Below are 20,764 nucleotides of genomic sequence, written 5' to 3'. Positions count from 1 at the left end.
TTGTTTCTCAGAGAGTTCAGTAATTTGCATTAGGTAATATTTTGTCTTCTACAAATATAAGACCAGATTCCTACTACAAGTCTGGGGCGGGGGGAGAGGAAACATGAAGAATAGCCAAAATCATTGATAAATTACTTTTTAAAGGTATTTATTTACAAAAGTCAAATTTTGGCCGCCGTGCAGCACCAGTCTAAAGTCCACTTGGAAGTCTTTAATATGTAAAATACGAGTGGCTATCCAGCACAGCATTCTTTGTACATTAATTATTCTTATGAATGTAATTTTGTCTCTTTAAAAATGAAGATTAAAATCATCCTAAATCCAAATTAGGGGGAGAATGAATTTTCTTCCTGGCAGTGTGTTTTCTTGGCATCTTTTATACTTTGTGGATTAATAAAATAATACAAACATCCGATCAAAACCATCCCACCAGAAAGGCAAAATCAACTTTTGACTCCTTTCTCCAGCATCACCAAATAAACCCTGCAAGTCTATCAGACACATGAAATCCTTACATTTGTACTATGAATTCTGATTAAAATCAAAACCTACCAATTTCAAAATAGATCTCCCCAAAGAAGTGGTTTTCCCCCTATAAAGCCTATGCCCCAAATCATTGCTTGAGAAACTTTTGAATAGCGAACATTGCCTAGTAAAACACATGCAGTAGACAAAATATCAGATTTCTTTTTCCAGCTGTCCAGAATCCCATTAGTGCCTCTCACTTCTATCAGTCTTTTGCTATAATTAGGATGGCTCAGGGTTTATCTGGGCCTTTTTCAAAACCAGATTTCCTTCCTAGCAGCAGCAGCTGTCATTCACAAGTACCCCGATGGTCCTGGGAGACTTACGTTGATTTACATTATGGTACAGCAATCGTGACTGTAAAGTAAAGGAAAGCGCGCGCGCACACACACACACACACACACACACACACACACACAACGCTGTTGACCTTGTAGATTTTTAAAAGAGGGGTCTTACCTGAGGGTGATCACTCAGGTCTGGAACCTGGCTTGTTGTGAACAGGTTATTCTCCGGCATCCCTTCTCCTTCCACGTTTGTAGCCCCTTCCTTGGGGAGAGAGTCTGCTGAAGGTGGAAGGGCTCTCGCGTCTTGCGCTGCCTCTGGTGAAAATGCACATTCTCCTGTGTGGAGGTGGGAATCCCCGCCAGGAGCTGCTGCTTTGGGAGTCTCTCTGTGACGGCTCCACACTGGTGGGTGCCTGGTGGGTTCCTTGGGAGGGGAAGCGAGGGTGCCTCCTGCTGCACTTTCTTTGGGGGTCAGCTTCTTGGCTTTACCCTTCGCCCCTGGTCGCTGCACCCTGGCAGGTGTCCGGATGCCCTTCCTGCTGCCTAAGTCCCTCTCCTCTCCTCTTTCTTCGACCGCAATCTCCAAACCCTGTTTCATCCCTGACTTTTCCAACCCCCCAGATGAGGGCTTCACCTCTGTCTCTGTCACCGCTTCATCCATGGTTAGCAGATTGTCACTGGCAGATTCCTCTCCTGCTTGGTGGCTATCTCTGGTTTCTCCTTGAATTCCTGGATAATCATTTTCAGCAGCCTCAGGCAGGGTGGGGACTGGACATCTCCCCTGTTCACTCCCTAAAGCTGTCCTAGCCTGGTGAGGTCCCAAAGCAAGAGTTCTCCCTGTTCGCAGGGATGAGGGACCGTGCCTGGAGGCTCTGCTGCTCTTAATCTCCACTTCTTGGAGTTGTGAGTGATCACCACAGAAGCCAGTGGTGGCATCCATAGGCCCTGTGTTACCCGACACCCGAGGCCCACAACCCATTTCACTGAGGAAATGCTCACGCCCACCCAGGCCACACTCACTGAATTCCGTCTCTTCGTCATCGCTTTCTAATAAAAAAACATGCTCAGTCCCCTGCAGGCTCCTTTGCCAAACTGCATTAGTGTAATCCGTCATAACATCGGAACATTCCAGATACTCCAGGTCATCATCTGAAAACTCCTCCGTGCAGGTTAGGGTTATCTCTGGGCAAAGTTCATAGTCACTGTCGGAGTCTTCGCTGGAAACCTGGGGACTGGGTTGCTTGTTGACCGGGGCGCTGTCCCCTGGGTAAATGCATGCTGTCGCCTCTGAGAGCGGAAGGCTGAAGCTGATGTACTTCTGTGCTTTGGGGTTTTTTTGAGTAGAGGTTAAGATCTCATCATTAGGGCCATCCCCGTGTAAACCTCCATGCGTTGGCTGGGAGATCAAGGAATGCTCTGTTCTGTGGCAACCTACATCTTGTTTTTGAGGAGTATTATTTGAATTGAGGAAAATTTCTCCTGTGCTCTTTGGATCATCAGCCTCTGCAGGTTGCCTTGTTCCTTTAATCTCCGGAGCATTTTCAGAGCTGGATGCACTAATATCATTATTGGCCAATAACTGGGGTGAGCATAAGTGGTCGAATTTGAAGGAGGAAGAATCGGCTGGTGTGGGAGACCCTGCAGAGATGTTTCCTCCTTCTTTACAAAGGTGTTTGCTCTCATCAGTTTGGTTTGTGCTTTTCTCCTCATTTGTCTCTTGTATGTCACATTTCCACCCTGTGTCCTTGTCATCTCCCAGGTCAGGAGGGGGTCGTGGGTTCTCTGATGGACACTCGACCTCAATGGTAGCAGAGCAGCAGATCATCCCCGCAGAGCTTTTAGCTGAGATTTGGTAAACGGCAGCATCGCTTTTGGTACAGCTAGGATGAAGAGAACACACAGGTAAGTGTGGACACGCACGCCAATGTTTTTCACGTCATGGTGCGCAAGGAAATAGCTGTCCTTTGACTGCATGCTCAGAGAGAAATCTGTGGTATCCCTGGAGAAGGGGATTGTGGTCAGCTGCCCCTAGTGCTGAAATCCTGGGAAGTTCAGCATTTCCCCTGACGGCTTTCCACAATCTCACCCTAAATTGAAAATGCCAATCATTACTTGGATCAATAGAGGAAATGTTTTATTTAGTTTCTCCTTCTCCCCCTTTAAGTCAGTTTTGTGTTGTAGAAATTAGAAAGAGCAATATTTCTTTCTGGAGGGAGACATTGTACACAAGTAACTGAAGTATCCTCATGTGGTGGAACATAGTCAACAGTAACTGCTTTTAAGACCACGCCGAAGGAGTGTAAAGACAGCACCACAACAGGATTGTGTATGCCATTTCCTCCTTAACTTAACATGACTAAAAGATCTAAATCACAGCCTGACACCGATTGGCTGGAAACCTATATCCACATGTCATCCCAACTAACATAGATCAAGCCAGGTGCTTGGCTTTGGCCCAGCAGGGAAGAAAAGAATCCTGAATCAGACTGAGCCTGCTCTCCCTGTTCCAAAAGGAACAGTGCTCCTGTGGCTCCTCTATTGAATAGGGCCACAATGAGTTGGAGACTAGCATGCTTTACTGCCTCATTTCCTGCCAGGATCTTTTCACAGGCTTCGCAGTCCCAAGAAATCTCATCATCATCATTATATCAGTGTGAGTTGCATTCTTGCTTCTCTTGCATTTGACATCATTGTGATATTGCTGACTTCCCTCTATGTGTCATTTGGGCTCAGAAGTCAACAAGCGTTTTCAGAAGGCAGGAGCTGTAGGTCTCACTTGGACTCAGAGCAATGTTTAGATCTTCATTGATGATTCCCTGTGTACAACAGGCACAGATGTCTAACTCAGAGGATGGGGGGGCGGGTCAATGTTAGACACAGAAACTCTTTCAGCCACATACTTTCTGTTCTTCACCGGAGGGAGCCCTCGGCCTTCTCAGACCCACACACGCGCATAAGCTTTAATTCACCAGGTACCTATTCACATGGGCCTTGTTTTGAGAAATCAGAGATCAGTTCCAATGTCAATAATGCTCAAAGGAGTGAACAAGACACGCCACTGTGGGTCAGGCTTGGCCATGACCCAGAGCTGATATCTGGCTCTGCCCTGGCCAACAGCTCAAGAATTCTGAAATTTAAGACAACTTTCTGAAGGCAACAGTACCTATTCCTGTCCATTTTGCAATCTTCTTCAGGTTTGAATGGGAAAATCAGGGTGAAGGAGCTTCATAAAGCTAAAACTTCACACCAAATGTGTTCTCCAAAAATATGGAAGTGCCAGGACCCGGCGACCCCTGGCTCTTCAGAAACATACGGAAGAATCACCCCAACACTCTACTGGAGATTCTTAGATCAGAATCCCTGGTCGAGGAACTGAGCACACGTTTTTAAAGATCTGGAGCCGTTCTAGATCACATGGTCCAGGGCCGTGCTCAGAGCTGTCCGCATCCTCATCCTCCTTGACTGGGCTTGGGTCTCCTGGTTAAAGCCAAATGATTAGATGAAGAAGAGGGACTTTTGCTGCAGTTTCATATTACAAATGTCACTCCCTTCAGGAACTTTGTCAATTAATTCTTGGGGTTTTAGCCCTTAATTAAGAGTTTATAGGGAGCATAAAAGAACAGATGGACTACAGGAAAATCCCAAACAATTCAGATTTCCTGACCCTTTTAGCCCATGCAACCTCTGCCACAGAAACCACCCACACCGAGGCTACCTACCCATGACTTGGGTGGAAAGAAAAGGAAAAAAAGAAAATAAGACTGAGAGGCTCAAAGGGCCAATTAAGAAACAAGAGGAAGAGAGATGATTCATTCCCGAGACTTAAGGAGAGACAATAAAAAGAGTTTTAGAAAAATGTGGAGAAAATAGTTAAGTATATTAAACTTAATGACTAACAAGAGGTTATCATGACTTAGTCATTAATAATTTTATGACCCATGTGTTTTAGTTGACATGGGATTTACAATCCCTCCTAAGTATACTAAGTAAAGAGGAAAAGGAACTCGATTAAGCATAATTAACATCTTGCTGGTAAATGAAGGCCTTTGAGTTATGCTTTGCAGTTGACACGTCCTTGATAATTATCGCTAAGTAGCTTACAAAAGAGGAGGAGAAAATTGGGAAAGGATCCCAGTGTCTACTGAGCGCCTTCTATGTTAAACTTCTATGGGTTTTACTCAGCTTTTGTCACTGTGGCCAAAAGACCTGACCAGAACAACATAGAGGAGGAAAAGTTTATTTTGTCTCATGGTTTCAGACGGCCAACGCCATAGCTCTAGGTCTGAGTTGAAGCAGTACATCATGGCAAAGAGCATGGTGGGTGGGATGGGGGAGCAGCTCAGGACATGTCCACAGGAAGCAGAGAGAGAGAGAGCTCTGCTCTACTGGAGATATAAATCCCAAAGACACATCCCCAGTGACCTACCTCCTCCAACTACACCCCACCTGCCTATAACCACCACCTACTTAATCCATATCAGTGGATTAATCCACTGACTGAGTTAGGACTCTCAATCTAATCTTTCCACCTCTGAAAATTCTTGCATTGTCTCACACACAAGCTTTTGGGGGATACCTCATATTTAAACCGTGACACAGTGTCGAGCTACTCCCTGTGGGCAAAACAGAGGCTCAAAAGAGTGAAGCAACTTCCCCCAAATGACAAAGCTGGGGAGTGGTAAAACTGGAATAAAAAAGCAGACTTCGGATTCCAATGCCTGGCGTCGTGTGTGCTGTTAGACAACTACGTTCAGAGAAGGAAACGGTGGGATGCAGAGGTCACTGTGCAAAGGAAGAGTCTCTGTCTCAAGGCTTTGCCTTGATCGATTGGCCAACATGAGCAGGGGATGTGCTAATGCCGATCACTGTTAATTACTAAGGAGAAGCCAAGGAGGTGTGTGAGAAATTCTCAGAGAGCATTGTGGGTCACTTCTGTGCTCAGCTGTACAGTCCACACTGGAAGGAGAAGATACTCACAGAAGAGACTTCAGTGGGAATGGCTAAGACGATAGGGGATAAGGGGGAGTATAGAATCTTTGCAAGATGCTGGCAGAGAGACCTGTGTGCCCCACAGTGATTTCACAGGAATGCAAAGCCACCCCGGAAGAAATTCCCTCAACCAGTGAGTCCCCTCTTTGTCTATCTTTTCTTTTGGTTAAAGGATGTAATATCATTTCTCCACCATGTTCAGAAAGCCTGCCTCAAGTTCTCTAGGTTCTCTCCAAATTAATCATTTCCTGGTAAAACAAAAGACATTCATGTTACTGTATTGGGTGGGGCTTCTTATGAGCAGAACCCCCAGAATCAGTCTGAACTAGAAGTTCTGAAAGCATTTTGGTATCAAGTCTCTTTTGTACCCTTCAAAATAACTGAGGACTCTAAAGAACCTCAGTTTGTGTGGCTTTTATCTATCAACATCTTATCAAAGATTAAAATTTAAAAAATTTTAACTATTTATTAATCAATTAAAATAAAAATAAATGCATTACACACCAGCATAAATAATAATCTTTTGAAAACTATTTTTTCCAAAATTTTATTAAAGGAGCATTGTTTTAATTTTTTCATATATTTTTAATATGAGGCTTAATCAAAGGTAGCTGTATTTTTCAAAATCTTTTCATGCATTCAATGTGACAAAATACAGTGTTTGGGTTGAAGAATATGAAGAATATCTGGCCCATACATTAATGAGAATGTTACCAAAATCTTGGTCCTTCGCCCCATGACAATCCAATAATAAAGATTAAGGTTTTGAGAAAACGGAAAAAGAAATTTATTGCTTTGCTAGCAAAGGAGAAACACAGGGGACTCCTGTCCCAGAGTCTATAATTTTCCCGTCAGAGGAAACAGTGAGTTTTTAAAAAGATGATTCAAAGGCTATAGTCCAGGTGTTCCCTGTCCAGAGTTGTAATTCACTTGCTAATTGGAGAGAGAGTCATTTCTTAGATCTTCTGGCACCATCCCTGAAGTCTGCAGTGTGACTTACTTTGTTCTTGTGGAGGGTGTGTGCGAAGAGACAGAAAAATCTGGATAAAATGGGGAAGAAAGGTAATCCTAATTTCCCTGAGATTAGAGAAGGGGTGTGGAAGAGAAGAAGAAAAAGAAATATGTCCATTTTAAAAATAAGTCAGAGCGGCAGAGCAGCAAGGGCTATATTCAAAGCATGAAGTGGACCACTGTTACAAGAATGTCAGAAAGAGGAAATAGAGAAAGAGGAAGAAAGAATATTTGAGGAATCTGCAAATCACTAGTTCAGAGAAGGGACTGGATGATATTTTTGGTTTTCTTTGAAGTGCTAAGCTCACTTTGTTCATTTGGGGGAACATCAGCCACGTTTGAATAACCATCATTTGTCCATTGTTCTTTCAGGGAAAGACTTGTTATCCATGAGGAAAGTGGCTAGTTCAGCTTGCAGTTTAAGCATCGACCCGGGCGCTCTGCCTCATCAGCTGTGTCCAGCAGAGGCACCTCTGCATGCTACCCAATTGGTCACATGCGCATTAGAAGGGCTTTTGTTTTCAAGATTTAATAGCCAATTTTACTGATGCATCAAGGACGTTATTAAGTAAAACATTTTGCTGTTTTTAACTATAGCCATCTGGTGGTAAAGGAACCTATAACCACTAATGCCATCTGGGGGTGTGGCTTGATTCAGCGCAAAGGCACCAACCTACTTACCTTCCACTGCTTTTCTATCATCAGTGCACAGGTCAACACAGTGAAAAAGGCAAATCATGCAAATACTGCCTGAGTGTTTTGTGATAGTAGTTTTGGACCTCATGAATACCCACCAAGATTTTTAGGAACCACCAGAGGTCCATGGAACACACTTTGAGAAACTTTACTGGAAAGAGCTATTCTGAAGGGAAGCTGTCATGCATAGTCCTCTCATGGGATAACACCCAATGGTGGAACCCGGAAGATGGACCTTCACTTGGAGGGTTGGCTGTTTTATTTGGTATGACCATTGATGGGTCCTCTTGGGCAGATGTCTTAATCTCTGTTTTTCCTTATTTGCCAAGGGGAAAGAAGACATATGTCTGGGCTCCCCCTCTAGAGATTCTGACTCAGCGCTTAATGCATGGGTCTATGTGATTTATTGGGGGCAGAGGAGGCTGCTTCCATCCATTCTAGAAGAGGTAATCCTGGAAGTTCCTCAGGACACAACCAACTAAGCAGGATTTTTGTGCTTTGGGAATAAGGGGTAAAAATGTACAAACTAAAAGGGACAAGAATCCACAAGTCTAGTCAAGTAAAAATATAAAAACAATGAGCTGGGAAATAGATGTAATGAATACAAAAGGAAAACCAGAGTAGGATTTTATTTTCTCTGGTAAGAAAGAGAAATGTGCTTCTCAAAACTGATATCTTTAAATCCTTGCATTTCAGTGGTCATCACCACACAGCCCTAAGGTTCTGTGTTTTCCTTGCGTTATTCACACATCTCATTGGCCATTAAGGTGGGTGACTGCACTGGCACAAACAAAAATAAAATCAGGACCAGTTTTCCCATTTGAACTGGGGGTTATCCTGGCTATCGCTGCTGCCGCCTTGCCTTTTGTCTGCCCCAAGGCCATCTTCCCACTCCCAAACCCCACTACCAGCAATCCTAAAATTGCTCAAGTTCAAACTACCACTTGACCAGGTGTCCCGAAGATGGGGTTCATGGGAGAAGCTGGAACTATGGGCTAGAGGTAAGATTTGGAATCCCCTCTGGATTGTAGGTATTACACAGCCACCAGCATTCCATTTTATCATGCATCCCACTTTCCTGTGAAAGAAAACAAGATCTGAGAGAGACACATCTGCAGGGTCTTCACCTAACCAGCCAGGTCTATGGGGGTAGAGAGGCAGCTGAAGCTTCCCATCTGGCTGTCCACTGTATAAGCCTTGCACACCCATGCCACAGGGAAGGGAAAGAGGTCTTAGTTGAGAAACGCTTGCACGATGACATCTGTGTCCTTTGGTTGGTCACAGCACCATGTTAAGGTCATAATGTTTTCTTAGGCGATGTTACTCTGTTTTATTACTTGCCTAACTGATGTTGTCAATGATCTTAAATTATTCAGATAACTGAAGAAATAAGAAGGCTTTGGTGGAGTTTTTTTTGTTGGTATTTATCCATTTTGCTTTGTTTTGGTTTGTCCTGGGCATCCTCCATGCTAAACATGAGCTATACCACTGAACAACACCCACAGCCCAAGACTTTGATGTTGTTTTTTTCCCAAGCCCCAAAGTTCTATCATAGACATGGAGGAATTATAATCTCGAAACACACAGAATTTCTGGATCATATTTTCTACCATCTCGTAGATATCTCTTGAAATAAATGAGGAGATTCCTCAATCATTGACCCATTTATCCAGCAATTTATCCAACAGATGAGTTGGACCCACCTAAAAGGGACCTCTGAGCTGTGCTTGGACCTGTTTTTCTCTCACCCACTTGGGTCCTTCACTATTCTGCTCTAGAGCTGACCCCTTGAGGTGGTCACTTGAGTGACCACCACTCCCAGGCTGCCATGGCCTCCAGCGTCCTATGGTGCTTGAAGCAGGAGAGACAGGAGATTGTGGGGTGGAAAGAAGGGAGAAGTGAGCTTCAGGCAGCATTCCCACATGCGGCTGCACCTCCGTGGTGGCTCCAGGTCCCACAGAACAGCCCACCTGGGGTCTAGCTTCTGGCTCACGGTCTGTGACCCAAACTTCTAGTCTTGCTCCTCCCTTGGTCTCTTATCTCAGAGGGCGATGGCTTCCTGCTGATGCCCATCTCAGGGTGACCTCACTGTTCTTTGCTTGGCGACTACATAACCCTGCTTGAATGTGCCGGGTGTTGTTTGTTTTTGTCTTCCTGGTTGACCCTAACAGATACAGAAATAGATTTGAACCTGAGGCCAGAGATGTGATTTGTCTTAAGTTTCCCAGCTTAAAAAAAAAATGATAGGAAATATCTACCATGTATAATACCTTGCGTTAACCACTCTATAGAAGACAAAGGTGCTTAGTTCCTAGATCCTTTCCTCGGGAGCTTCCCATCTAATAAGGAAATGAAGTGTCCATACAAATAGCTCTAATACAGGACAGTGTGAGCTAAGTGCCATTGAAAATCATGCCAATTATAGGGACTCAGGGCAGAGGGCAAGAGAGTGGGGGAAGGTTTCCTGGGGAACTTAGCAGCTCAGGCAGGTCTAAGAAACATGGCGTGATAGTGGCAGGAAAGATGGCTTATGCCCTGTGTTGGGGAGGGAGCTAGTCATCCCGGGCAGAAGGAACAGCCTATAGGTGAGAGAAAGTAGGAAATCTCCAGGCCCTACAGGAAATAACCAGTTTTTATTTGGAAAGTGAGGGCAAAATAGGCAGACAGGTAGAGCTATTTACTATTTAAACAGGAACTTGAAACAGTGAAAAGAGATACTCTTACTTTACCAAAACAACAGGCAGAGACTGGGGCCATGCCGGGGAAACTGAGGGTGATCCAGGTGAATCAGGAGAAGCAGCAGAGCCCGGACAGGAGAAGGTTTTTTAACCCATCCTAAGGGCTTTGGAACTCAGGCTCCAGTTCACTGGGAAGCAGATCAAATAACCATTCAGGGAAAGATGAAAGGTGATTCTATAAGATCCTCACTGTGTTCTGCGTGCAGAGCCAAGTGAGGAGAGAACACTTGCTCTCCACATCTGATATGGCCTATGGCCCTGATTGAGCAGGAACACCCCATTCTCCCATATGTCCAGCTCTATATGCCTGGCACACCCCATGGGACCAAAATTGGTCTGTCTTGGCTCCTTCCCTGGGCAAGCTGTCAACGTTGCTGAGATGGAAGGCTTTGGGTGCCAAACAGGGAGCACTACGTGATTTGCAAACCCTAGTGTCATTGAATTCCAAAGGCACAGTTGAGGCAGCAACTGCTTCTGGTGGTTAGAAGGGGAGAGGTCAGGGTGGCCTGGATCTCCAGGGAACAGAGCCAGCACATGGAACTTGAACCCAGTGGGTAGGGATTAAACTTTGGCCTGGTGGCCAAGAGGGGAGGGCATTCCGGGCAGATGTACCAGAGCTCATATGAGCAGGTCATCGTGGGGGTCAGCAAAGCAATGAGCTGGCATGGCAGTGACAGAAGGAAGAGCTGGAGGGGGAGAGGGCCCCGAGGACAGGAGTCGTGTTGGAAGAAGCTTCTGAACAGAAGGCACAGAGAAAGGCTGAGGGAGAAATCTGCAGGACAGATTTCCGTTTCCTCTTGCTCAAGTGCAAGTCTGAACAGATCATAAAATCAGTAAGGTGTCGTGTTTAAGGGACAGACTTAGCAACAAGCAAGCCTGGGAATACACACCAGCCCATACACTGTGTGACCTTGGACAAGCTACTTAACAGCTCTGGACAGTAGCTGTACCTACACCAATGGGAAATGACATAAGGATTAAGAGAGTTGATTCCTATAAAGTTCTTAAAGCAGGGGCTGGCACACAGTAAGCATGAAATCAGCAGTTCTCAACCCTGGCTGAATGTTAGAATTTGGGGGCGCACTTTTTAAAAATACCAGTACCAAAGGAGTTTCAGGGTAGTGAAATCACTCTACCCATTATTGTCATGGTAGACATGTGTCGTAAGGTAAGGTCTGAGAATTTTAGCAAAGGTACCACTATGATAGTTGATGCAGCTTATGAGGGAGGCTGTGCCTGTGTGAGGAAAGGCAATATATAGATCATCTCTGGACCTACTGTCCAGTTTTAGAGGAGGTGAACCTAAAACTGCTCTAAAAAATAAAATCTACTTAATAATACCAGTGCCAAGCCCTTCCCAAATACACACACACACACACACACACACATACCTCAGAGGCACTGAGCTAAATGAATATCAGATCTTGTGCCTTAAAGTCTGAGCTCAGGGAATCAGATCTTTTCCTGGGGGCTGTTTGGGGAGTGGCTTCTTGGCTTTCCTTGGGCACAAAAAGCACTTCATTTTGACAGCTCTCTGGGCTCCTGGGAGCATTGCTGAGACACCACAGATACTTTGAACACAAAACGAGCAAAGTGAATTTAGAAAGAAAGACAATCCTGTGGCATAACTACTACCACCACGCTTAGTTAACAGAGGACTGACTCTTCTTATCAAAAGAGAATTTAGGCTGGGTGCAGTGGCACATGCCTGTAATCCCAGCCACTGGAGAGGCTGAGGAAGGAGGACCACGAGTACAAAGTCAGCCTCAGCAATTGCAAGGTGCTAAAAAACTCAGTGACACCCTGTCTCTAAATAAAATACAAAATAGGGCTGGGGATGTGACTCAGTGGTCGAGTGCTCCTGAGTTTAATCCCCAATACCCACCCTTCCAAAAGAAAAGCAACCAGAAATACCCTCACTTTCAGCACTTAACAGATCACCGGCCTAGCTAGCACAATGTACCAGAAATCTCTAAGCCATTGTGACAGTTTTTTAAAATCCTAAATTCAATTGTTAATCAGTTTGATTTAAAGCCCAGCATTATGGGTACAAGAGGAGAATGTACCATTAGACCACAGAAGGTGGTCACAGGGCCCCATTTCATAAGTGTCACTTGCCAGAGGGTCCAGCATGCTTTAGAACAGCCAGATAGCATAGAATTCTGAAGAAGCATTATTGCTAATTCATCAAAAGCCCAGCACACTCGAAACCAGCCTTTGCCTGATCTAGCCCAAATCTGCTTCTGGTCTCAAAACCCCTACCATTCCATTCTACCAACTGCTCAGACAAAATGACAACCCCGAATCCATCTTTCACTCCCCTCCTGCATCCAGTCCACCAGCAACTCCTATCAGAACCTGGCTGCTTCCTGCCACCTTTCCTAGGACCCTCCTGGCTTGAGCCACCATCTCAATTCCTGCAATGGCTGCTTGTGGGAGTGGGGCCCAGCTGTCCCCTGAGTCCTCTGTAAACATTCATGGCCTGGCAACCAGAGTCAGTATTTTAAAACTAAACCAGAAGGGGTTGAGATTATGGCTCAACAGTAGAGTGCTTGCCTAGCATGTGTGAGGCACTGGGTTTGATCCCCAGCACCGCATAAACAAATTAAATAAACAAAATAAAGGTATTATGTTCATCTACAACTAACAAATTAATTAAAAAGAAAAACTAAACCAGAAAATATCATTTCTTTGTTTAGAATCCCTACAACATGTCTCATCTCATTCAAAATAACCTTCAAGTCACACATGATCAGATCCACATTGACCCTCCTATCCCTCCTTTGCATTACAAACTCAGTCCCAGTGGCCTGGCATGTTCCCAGCCTCTGGCTTCTATCCTTGTTCTTACCCTCTGACATCATTCTTTCTCCAGGCAATGACCTCATCACCCTCCCACCCTGACCTTCCCCTTCTGCTCAGAGGATACCTTCAGAGAGATCTCCTTCCCTAAGACTCTTCTCCTCCTTCACCCTCCTTTATTCTTTGTCACCTGACACATGGCATAGCTGCTGGTTTGTTAAAAGTCTGACTTCTCGTGTGATCTCTGAAGAGGTGAGGGACTCTCACGTTTACTGTTGTATCTGCAGGGTCTAGAATGGTCGCTGGAATACGACAGACCCTCAACTAATCCTCATTTTAAAGGAAGTCCTTATGATAAGTGCTTTTGAGCTATAGACCAGCAGTAAGTTTTGTGTGGAGGATGGTGCGGGTAGGCTGTGAACCAGCTAATGGAATTCTTTGGGTTCCAAGCCGAGCTCTGTTTCTAATCAACCATGTTCCTTTGGGTGGGTTCCATTATCCCTCTGGGCCTTCAGTGACCTATGAAGTCCAAAGAGTGGACTAGACCAACTAGATTTGACCAACTACAGCAGAATTCCTCAAGAGAGGGAATCTAGATGTGGTATTTTCTTGAGTTCCCCAGGTGTCATATATGACCAGGACAGGGATAACCCTTAGAGCAGGGCTTCTCATTCCTTCATCATGTACATAAGTCCCTGGAGATCTTGGTAAAGTACAATGTCCAATTGGCTAGGTCTGGAGTTGGAGGTGGATTTCTGTGTAACAAGCTCCCAGAAGATGCTGATGCTGATGGTCCAAACTCAAGCTGCAAGGTCTTAGAGTCACTTCCAGCTCTGTGATGCCAAAGTCCTACAAAGGACAAAAGTCTATTTATTTATTAAATTCTCAGAAAAACACCAGCTGTTACTTGACTCATTGCTCCATTTGGGCTGAGTTCCCTATTCATTGCCTGTCAAGTTGTCTTCCCCGCCCTCCGTCAGCCCCATGCAACTCTGTGACTCTCAAAAGTTGCTCTGGGCACAGACAGGGGAATGAGCAAAACCAGAGCAGAAAATTTTTCTCTCTCAAAAGCTGGCTCATAAGCATGCACCAGGCTCAGAGACCTTCAGCCTGCAGGAAACTCACTGCCATTTAATTGCTTTTCTTTGCCTGCTGTTCTTTGTCAGGGCCTCAATGCCTGCTGTGACCTTTTTTGTCTTCTTATGCAACCATCGCATCCTGTCTCTGCCTCTCCCACCAGCTCTGGTGCCCCCTGGGCAAGAGTGGGTTAAATGGCAACTGGCAGGCAAAGGGGAAAGCTGCCCGGAGCCTGGGGGATGCAGCCCCTCATTGGAGAAGGCTGGTTAAGGAGGCCAGGAAGTCACTCTAACTGGAAGAAGAACCTCTACATGCTGGAGCAGCAGCCCAGGGATTGGTGGGTGACAAGGACAGAAAAGGGCAGCACAGAACAAACAGAAGCTTGATGCCCTACAGCTCAAATGATAACAAGAGCAAGCAACACAGTGACCTCCTACAGCTACTGCAAGAGGCCTTTTAAAAATCATTATGTCTTCCCAATGCCCTTAAACTAGTAGGCCCACCATCAAAAAGCCACAGGAAGTCAAAACATGTGCCCAGGCGCAAGTGGCTGTGCATGGAATGCTTCCTTCCCCAGGCTCTGAAGAACAGAGCAAAACCACCAGATGCACTGTTAACTCATTCCAGAAATCTTAACTGAATGTAGACTAGGAGACAGGTGCTGTGCTAGGTGCTAGAGCTAAAGCAGGGGACAGATGGGACAAGTCAAACATCTTTTCAGTTTTCAGAAGCATCAAACCATGACTCTAACTATAAAGCAGCACCAAGAACTTCCCTAAGGGGAGGATGACTCCATCTTCAGAATGAGTAGATGAAGGGACATTTCGAGGGTCATGCAGCATGTGTCCCATCTCTAGATGGGAACAGTCACCAAATCTCTGACTCCAGGCAAAGGTGAGCAAGTGCCCCATGGCCTGGTCTATGACATTCTCCTCTGAGACACTCACTTACTTAAGACACAATTGGAATGTGATGATGGACAGAAGATTCTTGGAACAGACCTATTACCCCAGGGACTAAATGGGAGTTTCTCGTCAGACTCTCAGAATCATTCAAGCAAGGCTCTAGGCATGGTGTGAGCAATGACCATGATGCACACCTGCTTCATTCATTCAAGAAGAATGCCATGGGAGCCCCCTCAGCCCTGTGCTGGGAACACAGAGGTCTCCCAGGTGCTGGAAAATTCTATCAGTCATCCTTAAGACTTGTTGCACCTACTTAAGCTCACAGAACACAAAGTTCACAAAATGCCTTCCAGACTTGGATGAAAGACATTGCTCTCTTAGCCAAGACATGGCGAGATTTAGTCATCTTTATTTCTACCCAATGATTCCCTGATCAAGAATGTTAATTACATTTTATCTCTGAGAAGAAAATAGCAGAGAGGAAAAATTCTGCCAATCTAAGCTAACTCTCTTATCTCCAAACTGCCCTATTTTAATCCATTCCAAAATTATAGTTCTGTGTAGAGGACATGTTTAAAGCACATGAAATAATATTTATTAAGTATTCTAAACTTTTTGCCTAGGTTGATTTAATCTCCACAACAACTCAATAAAGTGGACACTATTAATATCCCTGTTTTACACATGAGGAACTCAGGCATAGAGAGGTTAAATAACTTGCCAGGTAAGATGCATCTTGCAGATCTAGGACTTAAGTCCACACAATTTGGCTTCAGATTCTTCTCTCAATGGGGGAAATAATATCCTGTCCATTGTAAGAGAGGTTCATGGTGACAATTCTACCATTAGAGGATGTTTGTTTTGAGACCTTTCTTCCAGAAATGGGGACATCTTTAACTAAATTTCTGATCCTTACCCACCCAGGTCTCAGTCACAGCTAACCATTTGTGCTGGTCCAGTGTCTGGCAAAAGGTTTAGTTTTCTTTGAGTGACCATGGATAGAAAGAGGCTAATTGTTCTCCCAGAGTCTGGAGAAAGTCTTTCACATACACGACAAGCACTTACAACCAAATCAAACCAGACCAGTCTTAGGAATGTAACACCATGTCCCGCAGCTCCTGGGGTCTGTCAGCCCACTCAGCTGTGAATAACTGAGCAAGCCCAAGATGTTACCACAATCACAGATTTCACTTTGTAAACACCATCCAAGCACGGTCACAAATATCACCATGTATAACAAAACCAGCTTAAACTCTTATGTCTGGGGGACAGTGTTCCTAGTAAATATCCACCTCTTTTTACATTCCTGTTTCCTCCATTGCACTGTGAGATCATTGGAGACTTTGCATTCCTTTATATGGCATTGTGGATAGAACACATTAAGTGCTCTTAATACTCATTTAATAAACAAATGGATTAAAAATGAAGAAAATTAGTCGACAGGCAAGGGGTAGCCACAGATGGTGGGTTTTTGTATGTTTTGTTTAAACAGAACAAAGACATTTACAGATAGGTGATTTAAAAGATTAACTAGGTGATAGTGATAGAAAAGGTTATACCTTGCTGCAAAGTGACTCTGCCATTCCACTCTTAAGAGCTGGAGTCTATTTTCCTACCTCTTCAATCTGGACTAGCCCAGTGGCTTACTTTGGCCAAGAGACTGTTGCGGGGATTGGTGTTGGGGTGGGCTCCATTATATTGGAACACTGCCCAAGACTGCCATGTATGGAAGCCAGCTCCCTGCTCCTGCATGAGGAGAGCCCACGGTGAGAACTGGGATGACCTAGCCAACAGCAGCATCGACTGCCAGACATGGCATTCAAGCCATTTTGGACCTTCAAGTCCAACCAATCTTCAAATCAACACGATGGCATGAATGAGCATGGTAAGCCAAGCAAAACCAGCCCACAGAGTCAGGAAAAATAACCCACTGGTCATTTAAGGACCTCGGAGTCAGGAAAAATAACCCACTGGTCATTTAAGACCCTCGGTTTTGTGGTTCTTTGTTAGTTCTTCAACTTTTAACCTTTTAGATTGGATAATTCTTTATCGTCGGGGGCTGCTCTGTGCATTGTGCAAGGTTTAGCAGCATCCATGCCCTCTACCCACTTGATACTAGTAGCACCCCTACTCTCTCCAGTTGTGACTATCAAAAATGTTTCCAGATATCTCCAAGTGTTACCTGAGGCCAAAAATATAAGCGACCCAGGAAATCTTTTTGATTTCTCCTTTGAAATCTTTAATAACCAATGCCTGCTGTGGTTTGAATAGGGTCTCCAAAGGTCCATGTGAGAAAGGTTTGGTTCTCAGCCTATGGCCACCACTAGGACATGATAGAGCCTTTAAGAAGTGGAGCTCTATGGAGGTCTCGGTCTTTTGAAGGTATTCCCTTGAAGGGAATTGTGAGAGGCCAGCCTCTTTCTCAGTCCCTCTTACTTTCTGGCCATAGTATGAATAAATTGGTCCACCATGTACTCCCACCATGATGGCTCAGAAGCAAAGGGGCCAACCAGTCATGGACTACAACCTCCAAAACTGTGAGCCAAAATTAACATTCTCTCTATAAGTTCATTATCTCAGATAGTGATATAAAGCTAACACAATACCCAATTGGGGACAGAATAGGAAAATGTATGCCCTTTGACCTGTAGACCTCCAGATGGCCTGATGAGCTCAGCTGGAGTATTTGAAGACACCTCTACACTGCCAGATGACATCACCAACCTTTATGTTAAGGTAGGCAAAGGGCAGCACTTTTTCTTATTCAACTGCTCAGATACACATGTTCATTTCCCAGAGCCGTTGTAACAAACTACCACAGATTGGGTGGTCTGTAACAACAGAGCTTTATTTTTTCATGGATCTGGAGACTAGAAGTGCAAAGTCAAGGTGTCATCAAAGTTCTAAAGGAGAATCTTTCCTGGTTTAGCTCCTGGTCGTTGCTTGCAATCTTTGGCATTTCTTAGCTGAGAGCTCCATCACCCCAATCTCTGCCTGTCTGTCCTCACTTTCCCTTTGTGTCTATCTCTATGTCTCTGTTTTCTCTTTATCTAAGGACATAACTCACTGGATTAGAGGTTACTCTGCTCCAGTATGAATTCAATTTAACTAATTACACCTGCAAAGATCCTTCTTCCAAATAAGTCACATTCTGAGGTTCCAGGTAGATTTGGACTTGGTGGGGATACTCTCCAGCCCCATACACTCCACAAGAAGATTGGCTTGAGGGGGCTGCCATTATCTGGTCTTTGTCCCCAACCAGTCAGTACTCAGCAGGGCCTTCACCAGCCCAGCCAATGCCAGGCTGAGTTGCCAGCCCACCATTGGGGCTGCTTTGCCCTACTGGCCGAGGCAGTGGCTGAGCTCTGCCACTCTCACCTCACTTGTAATCTGTGCTCTTTCAGCACAACGGAACATGACTGTGACCTTCAAAAGGGGCCTCCTTGCTGCGGAAAGGAGCCTCTCTTTCTAGGTGTGGGTTCCTGGACAGATTTTTATCTGTTGTTTTGCTACCTTTCTTTAAATTGTATTCATAAGAGACCACAATTCCCTATTTATACACACAGTGGTGCCACCTGCTTTCAGTATGAGGTTGAAAACATCTATTTGCATTTTCCTCTCAAATCCCACATCTTTTCAATAAAAAAAAAAAACTCCTTTTCAAGCTACGGTACAGATCCTAATATTATGATTGACGTTTCTCTCCCTTTGAGTGTCGTCTTGGCTATCCATTTCTCCTTCCTGCCAAGCACCCTTGACCTGTGGCCACGTAAAGGTTACAACAGCTGCACTGAAGCCTCTTTTCCACAATGGTGAGAGGAGGACAGTGAAGGGATGAGGGGGAAGGGGCCCCACCAGGTCAAAAGAAAGTGCCAAAGGTGGATAAATACAGCCACAGAGCCTCAAAGTAGAACTGTAGATTAGATTGGTTAAACTCCAAAAAGTTTTTGAGAAACAAACACACAGGAGCTTTCAAATATCTAAGAGCTCAGATTTAATGACCCCAAAGTCTAAGCACAAGAAGATTTTTTTTAAATGTGCTTTTCTTTGGATTATGAGCTAATCTAGTGATTTATGATATATTGATATTGGCAGGAAATTTTGAGATTAATATTACAACTAACAACTAATTTCTAATCTTTAAAAGGCATTTGCACAAAACCCTGTTCATTGTCCTAACTAGCCTTTAATATACTGGTATAAATAAATTGACTTTTCAGATGAATATTAAGGATGCAAAACAATTTTCATCTTGGGCAATACACTGGAATCACTTGGGGTTCAGATTTAATCAGATGATGTTCAGTGATGTTTGGTGAAGCCCAAACATTAAGGAAATTCAAAGGTCCCCAGAACATCAATGAGCAACTCTAATTCAGAACTACTGGTGCAAAAGTCAGAACTTTTAAAGGTCATGAGTACCTAGAAAATTTACTACTAAGCAGTAAAATGTGACCATATCTGGTGTCATATCACTCGATCATCATTTCTTGCATTAGAACCAAGTACTTCTCCCAGTGGTTTGGCTAGTTTTCACAAAGGCAGGCCTAGGACTTGAAAAAGTGATTCTGTTGCATTGAATCTTTGATTTGTTACAAAATCTGCTGCCCTTCCCCTTCCACAGTGCAGGCTCCCTTCCTCAGTTGCTCCTCCATGTTTTTCTCACTCTAGCCTGGTCACTTGTGTTTGGAACTTCATCATGACCTCTCCATCCCTTAACACCTAACCCTGTATAAACAGCAAAAACATTAATACCGAGTCTCAATTCTTAAAAGAACATACATCAAACTTCTCTCCTGGACAAAATGTGAATACTGTATTTTGCTTTAGTGTGAGAATAAAATTAATCAACCAAGAAACATATAGTGAGTACTTAGAGTGGAAAAAAAGAAGGACAGAAAACAGACACAGAAGTTTAATATGTATATTCTCAAATGTGACCCTCCTGCTGATTTTTTTAAAAAGTTTGATTTGAATGGCTATGCTATTTTTTAAGCACATATTACCAATGGCTTCTCTTGCACCAAGAGGTAGCGTTGAATAACTGTGGCCTATTTTTCCATCTGGCATGCAAAGCCTAACATATTTACTGTCTGGCCCTTTATGAAAACAGTTTGCCAACACTGATCCATATAAACTAACTAACAGCAACACCAAATGCACACATATATTCATACATATCCTCATCAATTCTTTCAACAAATGTTCATTTGTAAGGCATTGTATCAGGCTCTAGGGGATCCACCTCTGTGGAGTGGGAAAGGCTCCTGATTCCTCTGAGGCCCACAGGCTACTAACCTATCCACCTATCCTGATGTATGCAATAGAGAGCACCCACAGGGAAGCCTGCGCAATAAAATCAAAGGAGGGGAGAATGAGATTGGGAAGGTTCATTAGTAATCGGAGCTTCCTGTGAACCTCAGAGGTGGAGTCTAACCTGAATGAGGTGCAGATGGGGAGGGGGAGGCATTGGCAAGATTGGAATGAAGAGGAAAAAGGGTTCAAGCCTCTAAATGTTCAAGTGCCAATTTGGTGTGTTGGCCTGGAGAGGGAAAGAATGGCTTAGCATGTTCACCACCTGTGTTCCATCTCAAGTGGAAGTTCTGTGAGGGTGTGGACAGTGTTTGTGTTACTCCATCCCCAGCATTAAACAAAATGCTTGGCATATGGTGCTTGATGGAATATTATCTAAAGAGTTATAGAGTAGAAAACTAGAGCCTTGAGTGTCGGGGTA

General features: G+C 44.3%; 1 protein-coding gene across 1 annotated transcript in view; it reads right to left on the bottom strand.

Annotated features, from left to right (window-relative positions):
* Alpk2 (alpha kinase 2) overlaps window positions 1-1,473 on the bottom strand; it is a 76,285-nt gene extending 74,812 nt beyond the window's left edge. Inside the window, exon 1 of the mRNA XM_005323027.5 lies at window positions 985-1,473. Coding sequence (XP_005323084.2) covers window positions 985-1,473 — 489 coding nt within the window. The remainder of the gene's footprint in view (window positions 1-984) is intronic.
* Window positions 1,474-20,764: the final 19,291 nt, after the last annotated feature.

The sequence above is a fragment of the Ictidomys tridecemlineatus genome, chromosome 13, assembly GCF_052094955.1.
Source record: "Ictidomys tridecemlineatus isolate mIctTri1 chromosome 13, mIctTri1.hap1, whole genome shotgun sequence".
Taxonomy (NCBI): Eukaryota; Metazoa; Chordata; class Mammalia; order Rodentia; family Sciuridae; genus Ictidomys; species Ictidomys tridecemlineatus.
This window is presented reverse-complemented; position numbering and strand designations above follow the sequence as displayed.